The 15,891-nt window shown below is 40.9% G+C and overlaps 1 protein-coding gene across 1 annotated transcript in view; it reads right to left on the reverse strand.

The window, feature by feature from the left end:
- The window catches only part of cfap44 (cilia and flagella associated protein 44), a 139,125-nt gene that overhangs the window by 92,780 nt on the left and 30,454 nt on the right, over positions 1-15,891 (reverse strand). The window contains exons 5-10 of the mRNA XM_033032970.1: positions 15,273-15,375; positions 12,220-12,436; positions 11,624-11,738; positions 4,098-4,262; positions 2,666-2,818; positions 1,357-1,404 (exon numbers count right to left, since the gene is read on the reverse strand). Coding sequence (XP_032888861.1) covers positions 1,357-1,404; positions 2,666-2,818; positions 4,098-4,262; positions 11,624-11,738; positions 12,220-12,436; positions 15,273-15,375 — 801 coding nt within the window. The remainder of the gene's footprint in view (positions 1-1,356; positions 1,405-2,665; positions 2,819-4,097; positions 4,263-11,623; positions 11,739-12,219; positions 12,437-15,272; positions 15,376-15,891) is intronic.

Raw genomic sequence — 15,891 nt, forward strand, 5'->3', positions numbered from 1 at the left:
TCATACCTTAACCCCCACCTCAATTTAACTAAACCTCCCACCTCACGACTAAACTCCACTACACACCTAATCCGTGCCTTGACTAATCGTCACCTCGTTCCCATTCCCGCTATTTATAGCCCCCCCAACCCCGGCCATTGGCGGCGCCTCACGTGAGCGGAACGGCTCCAACCAGGGGGGCGGGGGCGAGCTCGGAAAGAGAGCCAGTGGGAGGAAAGGAGTGCACGCGCGCTGACGTTGACGTCGAGCCCGAGCCCCGCTCCACAACCGCAGCCCCTCCCCGCAGGAGCGGGAGAGAGGCGCCGATTAGTCGAGGCGGGGATTATGTGTGAGGTGGGACGTTCAGTCGAGGCGAGGTTTAGTGAATTGAGGTTTAAGTGTGAGGTGAAGTTTAGTCGAGGGGAGGGGTTTAGTCGAGGTGAAAAATCTGATTAATTTCTAGGAAAAAAAAAAATTTGGAATTCCGATTTAAATCGGAAGAATATCTGGACTAAAGTCGCTTCTGTCGCCCCTATGGGATTAGGGACCCTGAAGCTTGTAGTGGCAGATTTTCATATCTTTCAGGTAATTAGCACCCTAGCCGCTAAATGGAGGAGAATGGTTGAAGGGGGTGTCTTCGAAACGCATGCGAGCTCACTCACAGAGACCTTCAGAACTTCTTCACAGATATGGCTTCAAAACACAGTCTTTTGATGAATAAATGCTTTATTGTTGATAGAAAACAGCAAGAAACATTCAAACTTCTTCCGACTCGTTACTACAATCTTCATCGAACTCCAGCTTATTGCTTTAAACATTAGAAAACTCCTTGTGTCTCGGTAACACTGGCATGATCTGGCATGTGGCCCGCACGATCCCGCATGGTAGAAGGGTTAACCTTCCCCATCGTCTCTCCAAACTAATCTAAAAACTAAACTTCTGCGCAAGCATCTAAGCTCCAAACACGCCCCAAAACATGTCATAAATCCCACCCACAATATAACGGGCAGTCTAAAATTTAAAGGCACATGCCGTCATCAATGACATGCAAAACAGGCCAAATGGCCACTCCAGCTTAAGCTTCATTAGTTTCACAGTAGATCCGCCCCTGCGTGGGCCAATATTTATTCACAACAGGCAAAAGAAAAGTAAGGGATATAGGGAAGAGTCAGAAACAAGGAGGGTCTCGACCCGAAACGTCACCCATTACTTCTCTCCAGAGATGCTGCCTGCCCCACTGAGTTACTCCAGCATTTTGTGTCTACCTTCAATTTAAACCTGCATCTGCAGTTCTTTCCTAAACATTACAGTAATGCTAGTTTCTATGCTTTTCTGTTTAATAAACCAAATTAATACAAAAAAAATATTTGTACTTACAATGTTTGAAAACGAGAGGTCAAGTTTCCATATTCTACCACTGGCATCCTATGGAAAAATAAAGTTGTAGATTTTATCTTTCGGTCAGCAGTAACGTGGCAAAATTGTTCTTTGCACTTGCAACTTCTGTCGTAGTTAGATAAATAAGAACAAATTATACACCTGACGTCCATTAATTTCCTTGCTGTATTAAGAAGGAATGTAACAGAAAGTTGAACCGAGAGAAAATCCACTAGCTCCCCCATTCCACTATTACATATGGGATTTGTACTGGGAATATTTAAATATCTGAAAATGCTGGTACAAAGTATTGACATCATTAATGCCACACCAACAGAAGCCACTTTAAGGCTAATGGCTTTTCATTTACCCAAATCACTCATACAAAACATTACAGACACAATTTTTCGCCTTGCCTCCCAAGGTGATCTTTCCTCTGCAGGCAAACATCCACCAATAGCGTATAAACGAGCTTGAATATTGCCTAGATTCAGCATTGTAGCATTAACATTGCATCGGAATTTTAACCAAATAAATTCCTATTATTCATTTAAATTATATGGGACACCCTAATCCCCTATCTTAATCTAATCATTCTTTAAAAAAATGCTGAATCAATCTCCAAGTTTTGCAATGCTCTTCTGAGATGCACATTGAAACAATGAATTTTCATAGAAGATCATTCTGCTTTAACAGTCATTGATATAGAAAAGGAGATCCTGGAACCTCCACATTGAAAGAAAAATCTCGAAATCTTCAGCGTCTACAGATGTGGCTGGCAACACAGTTCAATGGGCATGGAGTCAATAGAAATCAGTCAAAGACTTTTAAGACTGGCTAATGTTTGAAGCAAATCATTAATGGTTATTAAAAAGACAATTCCATAATTAATTTAGTCATTCTGTTGTGAAGTGCATATTTTTATTCTATACATGAAAAACTATTGTAATTAAGGAAAACATGGGAAGGCAATACATGTTTCCTCGATAAAGCATTTGGGCCAATTAATAAAATTTCCTCTCTTTTCTTGGTAGTTTCTTCAGATTGATAATATTCATGATGTTAATGGTTTCTTAATTTCAATTAGTTTTTTTAATTGTGCGATCCAACCCCTCTGTTCTGGATTTATTTATTTTATCTTTAAGCTGCTCAACTAAATGAACTGCAGACACTTAAAGAGAGCGGGTAAATTAAACAGTTGTTTTATTTGAAAAGAGTTGAATGTTGCATTTCCCGTTGCTGCACCAATATGGTTCCTTTGTGCAATGCTTTTAGATTAGTTGTTATTTTATTAGATATTTTAATATACCTGAGCACACCAAATAAGGTTTGAATCTTTGAATTTCACCATGGATTGGAGGTTAACATTTCTTCCAACGGTTAATTCATTCATTGGTTCCATCTCTACTACGGAATCCTCGTCATAAGACTCTGCTGTGTCAATGGTCTCAAAGTCCCACACCTGGAATCAATTGAAGCAGTTCAGAATACATGTGGCTGAGAAACATACCAAATCTATGTGCAGTAAAGGCAACATTTTACCACCTCAAGAGTATCTGTCCAATATCTGTCATTTGAGATGTGATCATGCCCTATACATTCACTGTCATTTCTGATGGAAGAACATGAGTTAAAAGTTACCCACAACTGCTTTTGAATAAGTTGAGAGAAACACCAGCACACATGGCCACCAATACACCATCACAACAGTGCAAAGTATACAGATAAATGAAGCATTTCTAGCCATTTCTAAAATTTATTGGGGCTAAAACTCCTTTAGAATTGACATGATAGCCTGGCCTGTTTTTATCCACTTGAGTATAAAGAGGGAAATAATTGCCTTTGATAGAGGTTTTGTTTAAGAAGGAACTGCAGATGCTGGAAAATCGAAGGTAGACAAAAATGCTGGAGAAACTCAGCGGGTGAGGCAGCATCTATGGAGCAAAGGAATCTTTCGCTCCTTTGATGAAGGAATCAGTTGTGAGGGAAGACCAATTTGAGATACAGTACTGAGATCAGACTGTAATGAATGAACATAGTGGAAAATGGGATGCAGTGGTATAGGTTAGCTTAGTTTAGTTTAGTTTATTGTCGCGTGTACCGAGGTACAATGAAAAGCTTTTGTTGGGTGGGGTTAGTTTGCCCCAAGTGCCTCATCAACAGCAAGAGCAGTGAACCAGAGGAATCAAAGGAAAATTGTCTTGAGATCTAAACTGAAGGGCGGTCATGGTGGTGCAGCGTTAGAGTTGCTGCCTTACAGCGAATGCAGCGCCGGAGACCAGGGTTTGATCCTGACTAGGGGTGCTGTCTGTATGGAGTTTGTACTTTCTCTCACGTGACCTGCGTGGGTTTTCTCCGAGATCTTCAGTTTCCTCCCACACTCCAAAAACGTACAGGTGTAGATTAATTGGCTTGGTAAATGTAAAAATTGTCTCTAGTGAGTGTAGGAAAGTGTTAATTTGCGGGGATCCAGTGGGCCAATGGGCCTGTTTCCACGCTGTATCTCTAAACTAAACTAAACTAAATTCAGGTTCATAAGTTGTTCAAAAAGGCAACCTGTGGTCATATTTCTATATAGAACAGCAGTAATATTATATCAACCTAAAGTAGCGGTTTGTGATGAATGAAGCCAGGGAAGAAAACAGACTTCATACTGATTTTGACATAGGACATATATTTGGTAGCAAATGCCACGTTTGTTTAGCCCCTGAGTTTTAATATCTGCCGGTATCATTACTCACCCGCACACATCCATCACTTCCAATTGTGATAAGTTCTCCTTCATCCAGTACACACTGATTTATGGATCCTTGATGACAGGGCTTTCCATCCTTTCTGCTCAGTTCTACCTTAATAAGACCACCATCCCATAGCAACATATTGCCCCATTCAGAGCCAGATATTACCTGCAACAGAGCAGTACATTATCTCACACAATTACATAAATAACTGCATAAAATTATTCTCTGAAATCTCTCTCGTTCAATATTACCATAAATAATATTTTATTGGTTATTCACTTTATTTCCTGTGGATAAAGTTGCTTACAAACTACAAAAGTGCTAAGCTACAAAAATATATATAATTGGATCTTAAGATTCAGGATATTTATGATAAATTAATCCAATCTCTTTCTTCCTTATATCAATTATGTCTTCCAGTTTTCATTGTGTGGTATTTGATTACAACTTATGAATGTATCCAAAAATACAGGAAGCTAAATTGAAAACAGTAAATGCTGGAAATACTCAGCAGATCTTGCAGCACATGCGGAGAGGAAATGAAGTCAAGCTTTCTCGTCCATGACCCTTCATCAGATTTCCATAGTCATACAGCATAAAAACAGGCCATTCAGGCCAAAATGATCGTGCTGGATGCTAGATGCATCATCCAAGCTGATTTTGCACTCGTCTGGCCCATATCGATCTAAATCTTTCCTCTCCTTGTGCCTGTCGAAAGTATTTTAAATAGTTGGCGCAGTGGCCCAGGTAGTAGAGCCACTGTCTCACAGCACCCGAGACTCAGATTCAATCCTGACCTCGGGTGATGTTGGTGTGGAGTTTGTAATATGGTTAACCTAAGAACCTTGCATACAGGAGAATCAGGATTGAGAGTGTGGCTGTTAGTGAAGGTAACTTAAATGTCATGTTAGGAGAGGTAGTAAGAAGATTAGGGAAGCACGGTACAGAAGTAGAGGACATTTGGGGAAAACAGACTTGGTATCATAGAGTCACACAGCATGGAAATAGACCCTTTGGCCCAACTTGCCCACGCCAACCAACATGTCCCATCTACACTTGTCCCACCTACCTGCGCTTGCCCCATATCCCCCTAAGCATCCAATCTATGTACCTGTCCAAATGTTTCTTAAACGTTGTGATAGTACCTGCCTCAACTACCTCCTCTGGCAGCTTGTTCCATATACCTACCACCCTTAAAATCTAAGCCTGCTCAACCTCTCCCCATAGCTCAGGGTCCTGAGTCCTGGCAACATCCTTGTTTATCTTCTCTGCACCCTTTCCAGTTTAACAACATCTTTCCTATAACAGGGTAATCAAAATTGAACCCAATACTCTAAATGTGGCCTCACCAATGTCTTGTACAACTATAACATGACCTCCCAACTTCTATACTCAATACTCTAACTGACTGATGATGGCCAATGTGCCAAAAGCCTTCTTGACCACCCTATCTACCTGCGATGTCACTTTTAAGGAACTATATACGTGCACTCCTAGATCCCTCTGCTCTACAACACTCCCCAGACTCTGCCATTTACTGTGTAGGTCCTGCCCTTGTTTAACTTCCCAAAATGCAGCACCTCGCACTTCTCTGTATTAAGTTCCATTAACCATTTATCTGCCCACCTGCCCAACCTATCAAGATCCTGCTGCAATTCTTGACAACCTTCTTCATTATCTAAGATACCGCCCACTTTAGTGCCATCTGCAAACTTATAAATCATGCCTTGTACATTCTCATCCAAATCATTGATGTAGATGACAAACAGTAATGGGCCCAGCACCAAACCCTGAGGCGCATCACTAGTCACAGACCTCCAGTCTGGAAAACAACCTTCAACCATCACTTTCTGCTTCCTTCCATGAAGCCAATTTTCTATCCAGTCAGCTAACTCTCCGAGGATCCCATGCGATCTTACCTTCCAGAGCAGCCTACATTATGGAGCCTTGTCAAAAGCCTTATTGAAATCCATATATACAGTCTATCCTGAGCTAATTCTGCTACCACCATCATTTATTGCGACAAGTGATGGCTACCACTGATTGTCGCCGAAACCTTGCGTCCTTTTCAGGACGGACAATGAGACCGAGGCCAACATTTGTCACAAGATGGACACGATAATAAGAAAAACATTTTTAGTCACATCTTCAAAAACTCAGTCACATTCATGAGACACGATCTCCCACGTACAAAACTATGCCGATTATCCCTAATTAATCCCTGTTCATCTAAATGCATGTAGGGGGGATTGGTGAGAAAGGAGCTTGATCTGTGAACTGAATGCGACTGTATATGCATGGTTCTTGGTTCTTGGTCCTCCAAAATATTCCAAATGGAATTTAAACTGGAGGTGGATCAGGATTATATCGCACACATTAGTACTTGCAGTTAGTGATTGTAATTGTTTTGGCCTTTTTAATTTTGACATAATAGAGAGCACTATAGGAAGTCAAAGATCCTGCTATTGTCAAGCAGGTAGGGAGTGAGATAGGCAGGTAGCATTTGCATGTCGAATGTGTGTTAGATGGTGTTATTTAATAAGGCTCACTTGTACATGGCTAAATGCCATCAGGGGGGTTTAATGTAGGAATTTCTGGAAATCATAAGAACATTGAGCAAGTTTGGTTCATGGTTAATCCAAGCTCCTTATATACTGGAGAGGCATGATGGGAAATGGGGTCAACATAGTGCCGGTAATTTAAAACTCATGTTAGGAGAGGCAATAATCAGATTAGAAATATGTTTAGATTGCAAGGCATAAATATATACCTACATTAAAAACAAGATGGTAACCAGGGAGAAGGTAGCACTGCTCAAGGATAAAGGAGGGAATTTGTGCTTGGAGTCTAGAGATGTAGGCGACGTATTTGCCTCTGTTTTCACCAAGGAAAGGGCATGGAGGACAGTGATAGCAGTGTGGGGAAGAGTAATATGAAAGGGCAGTTTGAGATTAAGAAGGAGGAGGTGTTGGGGCTCCTGATGATGATTAAGGTAGATACACCCCTAGGACCAGATGGGATCCATCCAAGATTATTGAGAGAAGCAAGAGAGGAAATTGCAGGAGACTTGAAGATCTTTGTGTCTTCTCTAGCTATTAGGCAAAATCCCAGGAGAATAACTATTGTTCCTTTATTTAAGAAGGAAAGTGGAGAGTATCCAGGGAATTATGGGCCAGTAAAGACCACGGCAGTGGTAGGGAAGCTATTGCAGAGGATTGTTCAGGATAGGAGAAATAAGACCCAAAGCCTGTGTTGGGGAGACACCCGGTGGTAAAACATAATACAACATACCAGTAGGGAATGCAACATACTGCAAAATTCTGATATCAAATGGGGACCCAACAGATCCATAGTACAAACAATAGTGGATTATAAGTGGATCCAAAGATGTGCATGTTTGGTGAAAACAGATGCAAATACCTCACCTTATTGGCTTCTGTAAATTACCCCTAGTGTGTAGGATGCGAAAGTGGGATAACATAGACCTAGTGTACGGATGACCAATAGTGTAGACTCAATGGCTCGAAGAGCATGCTGTATCTTTGTATCTTTATAATTAAAAATAACTTAAAATGATAATACAGGTGACAACCTGGAGGCACTCCTCGCCAGGTGGAAGGACAAGGAAAAGATAAGTGTGGAAAAGGAGTAATTATACTCACAGACATGGCGAATAACCAACAAGAACAGGTGAAATTAGTAGCAGTGAAGCGTGCATAGTTTGAGAAACCATGAAGGTGAATGGTGGCGGCTGGATCGCCTCCTGCTCCCAAACTAGCCCCAAGCCTGGACGGGAAATGATGCCACAGGTAAATGTGATACGACATGTACACCATTCACCCATCAGGGATGGCAAAAGTGGAGATATTAAACTACAAAGGGTAGTATTTAATGGACATGTGTTAGGAAATTAAGTTATCTGAAAGTAGAACCGGCAACAGTATTGGGGAAACACATTTGAGGGAGAAAGGAAACATGCTAGGAAATTGCCACAACTAATAACAGTGAATGGTGCAAGGAATGTGCTGGGATTAATTCATGAATGTGGGAATTTTGTGGAAAATTATTCAGAATTGGCTGAACCTCTGCAGGAACTTACTAAGGGAGGGGAGAGGTGTGGGGGGGGGAGGCAAAAATCAAGCAAGCCCTGACCTCTTCTTCCCAGCTCTGGGGCAGCCAGATTTGACTAAACCCTTCCAGTTGTTCTGTGATAATAAGATAAGTCACCATTCAGCAGTAGCAACACAATGGAGACAGAATGAGGCCATTTGCATACTATTCATGTATGCAAAGCACAGTGGTTGCTGGGCTGCACCAAAGTGCGCAAGCACTCAACAGTATGATACGGGCAGTGGAAGTCTCAGAACCCATCATTCTGGTGGGGACTATAGTTTTATATTCTCCTCACAGTATAGTGCAACCATTAGAAGCTGAGTTGTTAAGGGCAGTATTAGATAGTTGAGAGTCTGACAAGCACACACAGGTAGTCAACGACAATGCAGTGAATTTGGCCACAATGATGGTGAAGGAAGGAAAACATTCTGTGTACAGAAGTCATAGACACGTGGGTGAGCAGCAGAGTTGTAAAAGCACCTTTGGAAGGGCCGGATGTGCAGGAATTTTACATGGATAGATCATTCTAATGATTTGCCTAGAAAAGCATGGATAGTGGTTATCTGCGAAGGGAAAGTGCTAATAGAACAAATACCAGGTCAGCATTGTTGGTGGAATTAACAGCCGTTACAGAGGCCCTCAAGGTAAGAACTGGCAAGATATACATACTGATAGCAGATACCCCCTTTGGGGTCACTCATGATTATATGATGGATGGACAAGTATATGTCGTCTCCTCTGAAGGATACATACAACACAAGAAATATGTTAAAAACCTGTAATCAGCAGCTGTGCTAAGAATACGCACCTATAAAAAGATTCTGAACCCACAACATAAAGTAAATGTTATGCAGAAAGAATAGCAAAAGCATTAATGGAGGATGAATGGGAATGGATGGGGACACAAGTTATGCCTCCAAAAGCAGAGTAACCAATACATTGGAGAAGTTAAAGAACATTCACAAGTCCATCCCATGGGAGAAAAAGCAATAGTGGAAACTTCAGGAAGGGAGTCCAGAATTGCATAGGACTAAGGATGGGGAGCAGGTGAAGATTAAAATCTTCCCAGAACGACTGGACTCCAAAACCAGTGAGTGGACCTCACAGATTTACATTCGCAGAAGAAACAAGTGCCCTAATAGACATGAAGGGGATAGCTAGGTGGAAGTTTTGGATCCAGCTGAAGCCATATACACCATAAAGTAGAAACTTAACGAACACTGCCAGCAGTTTACTGGATTTGTTTCTGCCTCGTTGCAGATTTATAATATGCATGCATCAGAATGAAATCATGAGCACTCCGATGATACCACATTTAATCATCAGACAAACAAATTGGAATAAGGAACAAAACCCCAGACTGAATGTGTCTGTAGATGATGATAGAAATACAACTACCTGCACTGATGGAGCAGCACAAACGCTAGGACAAATGGTGTAGTGCGAAGGGGGAAATTGTTACTTAGACATTTTGGAATTTCAGTGTTTGGGATTAACTACCCAGAAATCTACAGGAGAAGACACAAGTTTAGTTTAATTTTAGTTTAGTTTATTATTGTCACGTACATCAAGCTACAGTGACAAACTTTTTGTTACGTGCTACCCAGTCAAAGAAAAGACTATACATGATTACAACCTAGCCATTCACATACAGATCAGGGACTAGGGGTACAACATTTATTGTAAGATAAAGTCTGATTAAATATAATTTAAAGGCCTCCAATGACGGGAGGTCAGGTCTGCGCTCTAGCTGGTGAGAGGTTGGTTCAGTGGCCTAGTAACAGTTGGGAAGAAACTGTTCCTGAATTTGGAAAGGCAAGCTGGCACAAAGCCTGCATAGGTAGCAGATGAGCTATAGAGATCAGAGTATATAGTGGGCTAAAAGTGGCAGAGTATCGGGAAGACATGGCTAAAAAAAGTATGCCAAGCTTTATCAAATCCAGAATCAAAGTACAAGGAATGCATTAAAAACTGATACGAAATGTTGAAGTAACACAGTTGATCAGGCAGCATCGCTGGAGAACATGGAGAGGTGATGTTTTGAGTCAGCACCCTTCCTCTTGAGACTTTAGTGCTAATAGATTGATAAATTTAAAGAGACAAGAGTATTTTATTGTCATATGTCCCAAAACAGAACAATGAAATTCTTACTTCTGGTAGCACAACAGGTATGTGAGCGTAGTACTCAGTAGGCACCATTATAAACAATAAAAAGTTCAATAATAAAATTAAGAATATAGTGCTAAAACAAAAAAACAAAGCCCCCAGTCCCTAATGCAGTTCATAGTTCAGAGTTTAGTTGGAGTTCGTAATGTTCATTAGTCTGATGGTTGTTTGGAAGAATCTGCTCCTGAACCTGGATGTTGCAGTTTTCAGGCTCCTGGATCTTCTTCCTGATGTCAGGAGTGAAATGAGAGCATGGCCAGGGTGGTATGAATCTTTGATGATTTGGCTGCCTTTTTGAGGCAGCTTCTTCTATAGATCCCATCGATGGTGAGGAAGACTGTATTTGTGATGGACTGGACAGTGTTCATCACTTTTTATAATCTCCTTTGTTCTTGGGAATTCAAATTGCTGAAGCAGGCCATGATGCAACCAGTCAATATGCACTATATCATACACCTATAGAAATTCAAGAGAGTATTTGCCGACATACCGAATCTCCTCAATTGTCTAAGGAAGTTAAGTCCCCCTGACTCTCAGCCTGAAAGGTCTCAACCCAAAACATCACCTATTCATTTTCTCCAGAGATGAAGAAATGTACTTCTGGGTAGCTAATCTTCTGCCACATTAAGGAAGTAAAGACATTGATGGGCTTTTTTATGAATGCATCAATATGCTGGGACCAGGACAGATCTTCAGAGATATGAACGCCCATAAACTTGAAGTTGTTGACTCTCTCCACCACCAACCTATCGATGAAGACAGGTTTGTGGATCCTCAGCCTTCCTCTTCCTTGGTTTCAGTTCCTTGGTTTCACTGATGCTGAGAACGTTGTTGGTGTTCTGGTACCATTCAATTTTCCAAATTATTGGATATTACTCCTACTAGTGCTTTTAGATACTTGTAATTCAATTACATTTTTAATTGTTACACTGTAGTATAATACAATTTTCAGTCTGAAGAAGGGTCCCAACTGGAAACATCACAATCCGTGTTCTGCAGAGATGCTGCCTGGCCCTCTGAGTTACTCCAGCACTTTGTTTCTTTCTTCTTTTTTTTTGTAAACCAGCATCTGCAGTTCCTTTTGTCTATATCGCATTTAAAAAACTAGTTTAACTGAAGGGGATGGGGCAGTGTAGTGAGACTCGCTGGATAGCTCTTAGAGACTGTACAGACATGACTAGCCAAACGGATTTCTTCCATGAGGTTACTATTCTATAATTCAGGATATAGAAAATGAATGACTGTACCTTTCCATCTGGCAACTCAACATAGCCCACAATGTCCGTCAGAGCTGTTTTGCCAAACCTCCCAAGTTCACCTTGTAGTTTCAGTCCAGTGAAGGTTTCCACCATCTTCCAAAATCTGTGGAGGTGAAAAAAACAATGAAACCCACTTAGTATAGATCAGATGTCCCCCACATGGGAAACAGTTAAGTTGAATTCTCAAATTAATAAGTAATTGGTAAAGTCTCAAGCAACAAGGAACCATATGTATCTACAATATGGATCATTGAGGTAGATAAATTCACTGCTCTAATGCTACCATTTGGAAATGTAGCATTTCAATACTACGTGCTTTCGCTGACCTGCACTTGCTTTAACCGCGTACGAATGTAAAAGAGCAGTGTCGACATTTTTTAAGGATGCTATCTGTCCAGGCTTGCGCAATCAAAATTAACTGATCACCTGTTAATATGTAAACAGGAAGGATATAATTCAAGTCTAAAGAAGGGTTTCGGCCCGAAACGTTGCCTATTTCCTTCGCTCCATAGATGCTGCTGCACCCGCTGAGTTTCTCCAGCTTTTTTGTGTAACTAGGATATAATTCAAGATTGATCACATACTTGATATGACCTGTTCCTGAGGAGGTCAGTTGTTCTTCATTTTCCAGAGAGAAGGTGATCCGATAAACTTCCTGGGAAAAGGCTTTTGAGCGTAGCACAATTTTTTCCTTTTTCCAATTCCAAATGGTGGCCATGTAATCTGGGTATTCCCCTACGCTGACCAGAAGGTTGCCTGACGAGTTAAAGTTAACAAAACTATAGGCTCTCTCTGTCCCATCTGGAAAGGAAATAGACATAATAAATATTTCCTCCAGTAATCTTGTTCATGACACAACTGAATTGTCAATCCATCACACAATTCTCACATCATACCATATGTGAGATGTGATAAATACTTTAATTAATTTAACTTAATTTCATTAAAAACAATCACAAGAGAAATAAATGACTAGTTACTTACTGCAGTAAAACTCTGATAATTCACGAACCTTGAGACTTTAGTATTAGCAGATTGGTAAATGTTCCTGGCTATTGGGTATTACTCCTATTTGTACCCATAGAAACTTTTCATTCAATTATTTTTTCTAGTTATTACTCAGTGGTAGAATACATTTTTCAGTGAACAAATCAAGTTTAAAGGGAATTCAAAGGGAATGGAGCACCGGTGAGTTTAAAGGAAGTGTGGGAAACAGGCCCAGCAAGTGTGGGAAACCATTTAGTTAAAACTGAACCATCAGGATTTTTGAGTAGTTAGATATTTAACTGTAAATTGCATTAATTTATGAACCTTGAACCGGAATTCAAAACACCTTGCAATTTTTTTAAATACCAGGATTATCTAATTAAACTTTGGGTTTTTATTTACTGAAAAAAACAAGTAACTGAACTTTGCTGATCAACAAAGACAGTGTACAATAATCTAATCTGTTTAGTTTGGCTTGGTTTATTATTGTCACGTGTACTGAGATACAATGAAATGCTTCTGTTGGCATGCTACCCAATTAAATCAGATAATACTATACATGAATACAATCAAGCCAAATACAAATACAACAGACAAAGCAAAGAGAAATAAATCAAATTGCAGAATATAGTTTTTAAGAGGAACTGCAGGTGATGGAAAATCGAAGGTAGACAAAAGTGCTGGAGAAACTCAGCGCGTGCAACAGCAACTATGGAGCGAAGGAAATAGGCAACATTTCAGGCCAAAACCCTTCTTCAGACTGAAGAAGGGTTTCAGCCCAAAACTTAGCCTAATTCCAGCACTCCATTTTCTCCAGCACTTTTGTCTACCTGCAGAATATAGTTTTTCAGCACGATAGCATTATACTTTCAGAGAAAAAGTCAAATGTCCACAATGAGATAGGTTGGAAGACAGAGACTACACCCTAGCTTATGGGAGGACCATTCAGAAGTCCGATAACGGAGCAAAAGAAGTTGGAGTTAAGGGGCTGTTCCACTTGGGCGACCTAATTGGCGAGTTTAGAAGAGTTTTTAAAAATGACATGTTGAAGACCTCCTTCAACTATGTAGACCTCCTTCGACCTCCTTCGACTATGTTGAAGACTAGCTTCAACTAGCTACGACTAGCTGCGACTAACTTCAGGAAAATTGGACACCAAATAGTGGAGAGTGAAGACGACCTCCATTCGACTATAATGAAAACTCCGCAGCTTCGACCACCCTGGACCACGGAGTTGAACCGGCCCGTTCGTGGAGTTCGGATTCAGCCGCGGGACTGACATTACTTACCATCGCCTGGCGGGGTCATAACATCTGAAGCCTGGATCGCCTCGGCGCAGAGGGAGAATAAGAAGGGATGAGACAAAGACTTAAGAGTTTTGCCTTCCATCACAGTGAGGAGGTGCCTGGTGAACTCACTGTGGTGGATGTTAATTTGTGTTTATTGTGTGTTTTTGTCATTTTTACTATATGTAGGACTGCAAGGCAACAAAATTTCGTTCAGACCGCAAGGTCTGAATGACAATAAAGGCTACTTGACTTGATCTACAACTACCTTCGAATACCTTAGACTACCCTCCATTATCTATGACTAACATGCCGACCTACTACGACTAAACCTACGAGTAAAAAAAGTATCGATTTTTTCCATTGCGACCTTTTTTTACATATTGAAAAAAACGGCACAACCTAGCTGAGGCCTCGATTACATGGAGACCACTCTCGAGCATAAAGGAGAGTTACGAAGACCTCTTACGACCTCGTGTCGACCATGCTGCAAGTATGAGTCGAGGGCAAACTTGCCAGAATTTGCGGATTAGTCGCCCAAGTGGGACAGGCCCTTTAGATAGTACATTTTGCAGACCATTGGATATTACTATTATCAGTACCTAAAGACACTTAGAGGAGAAACAAGGAACTGTAGATGCTGGAATATTGTGTGGAACACAAAGTGGTGGAGAAACTCTGTCAGTCAGGCAGTATCTCTGGAGGAAATGGACAGGCAATGTTCTATACTTTCAATGCAATATTTTTTAGTTGCGGTAATTGAAGCAGGTACTATAACAATATTAAAAGACAGGATAGGTACATGGACAGGAAAGGTTTAGAGGCATCTGGGCCAAATGCTGGCAGGTGGGACCAGCATAGACGGGGCATCTTGGTCAGCACAGACAAGTTGGGTAGAAGGGCCTCTTTCTGTGCTGTATGGTTCTACGACCAGCCTTAATTAGACTACGTTCTTCACCTGACTCTATGTTGCAAATTACACCAATGGTGTCCCAAAAATTACCATGGTATTTTCGATGTAAGGATATGGTCACTGGGTATAACACATCGTCAGTTGAGTGATGGGAATCTCTGAACATGCTTGGATGATTGTGCCTCCAACCACATCAAGCAATGCAATGCAATCTAGCCAAAGCAGTCCACTTGATTGGCACACCATTCACCACTTTGTATTCATCCCTCCACCACCAACCATGTGTACCATTTAAAAGATGCAATCCATCAACTCACCAAGGCTTTTTTCACAGCACTTCTCAAACATGTGAACTAAGAGCAATGGTAACTAAAGGCACATCCATGAATGATGGGGCAATGAAAATCAGATGTATTAAAAGACGTAATTGGCCTCACAGAATTTCACTTACCTCTCAGTATTCTGTATGGCTTCAGGGAAGGATATTCATAGATAATAATATTAGGCTTGGTGCCCTTTTCACCTACAGCAAAATAATCTCCATCAGGATGAACCTGTTGGGTGAACAAGAAAACAGGAATTAACTGGATAGATTGACTTTAGTGGGTTTACTTTGTGCCAGTGACTGGAAAGGTTCTCTGTTTTGTAGTGAGGTTTTTTTTCAAATGTTCTAAATTGTATCATGTGTAAATTAGTGCAATAGCTTATTCACTGTAAGGACAGGACAGAGTAAAGTTGCTGAGACCAACCAGGCTCATCCCACTACAATCTGGTGAATGATAATATGTTGAATATTTCAGTGGTTATTTTTTTATTTTAATGTTCTGGTTCTGGATATTGCTGGCGAGGTCTGCATTTTGTGCCCACCGTTAATTGCCTTTGAAGGTGGTGGTGAGCTGCCAGTTTGAATCACTGTTATACTACAGGTGAAGGTAGCCCTACAGAGCTGTTTGGGATGATTTTTCAGGATTTATACTCAGCAGCAATGCAGAATCTGCAATATATTTAAGGTCATGATGTGTGTAGCTGAGAAGAGAATTTGTAAGTGGTGTATCTGCTGCAGTTATCCT

This window comes from Amblyraja radiata, chromosome 14, assembly GCF_010909765.2.
Source record: "Amblyraja radiata isolate CabotCenter1 chromosome 14, sAmbRad1.1.pri, whole genome shotgun sequence".
NCBI classification, from domain to species: domain Eukaryota; kingdom Metazoa; phylum Chordata; class Chondrichthyes; order Rajiformes; family Rajidae; genus Amblyraja; species Amblyraja radiata.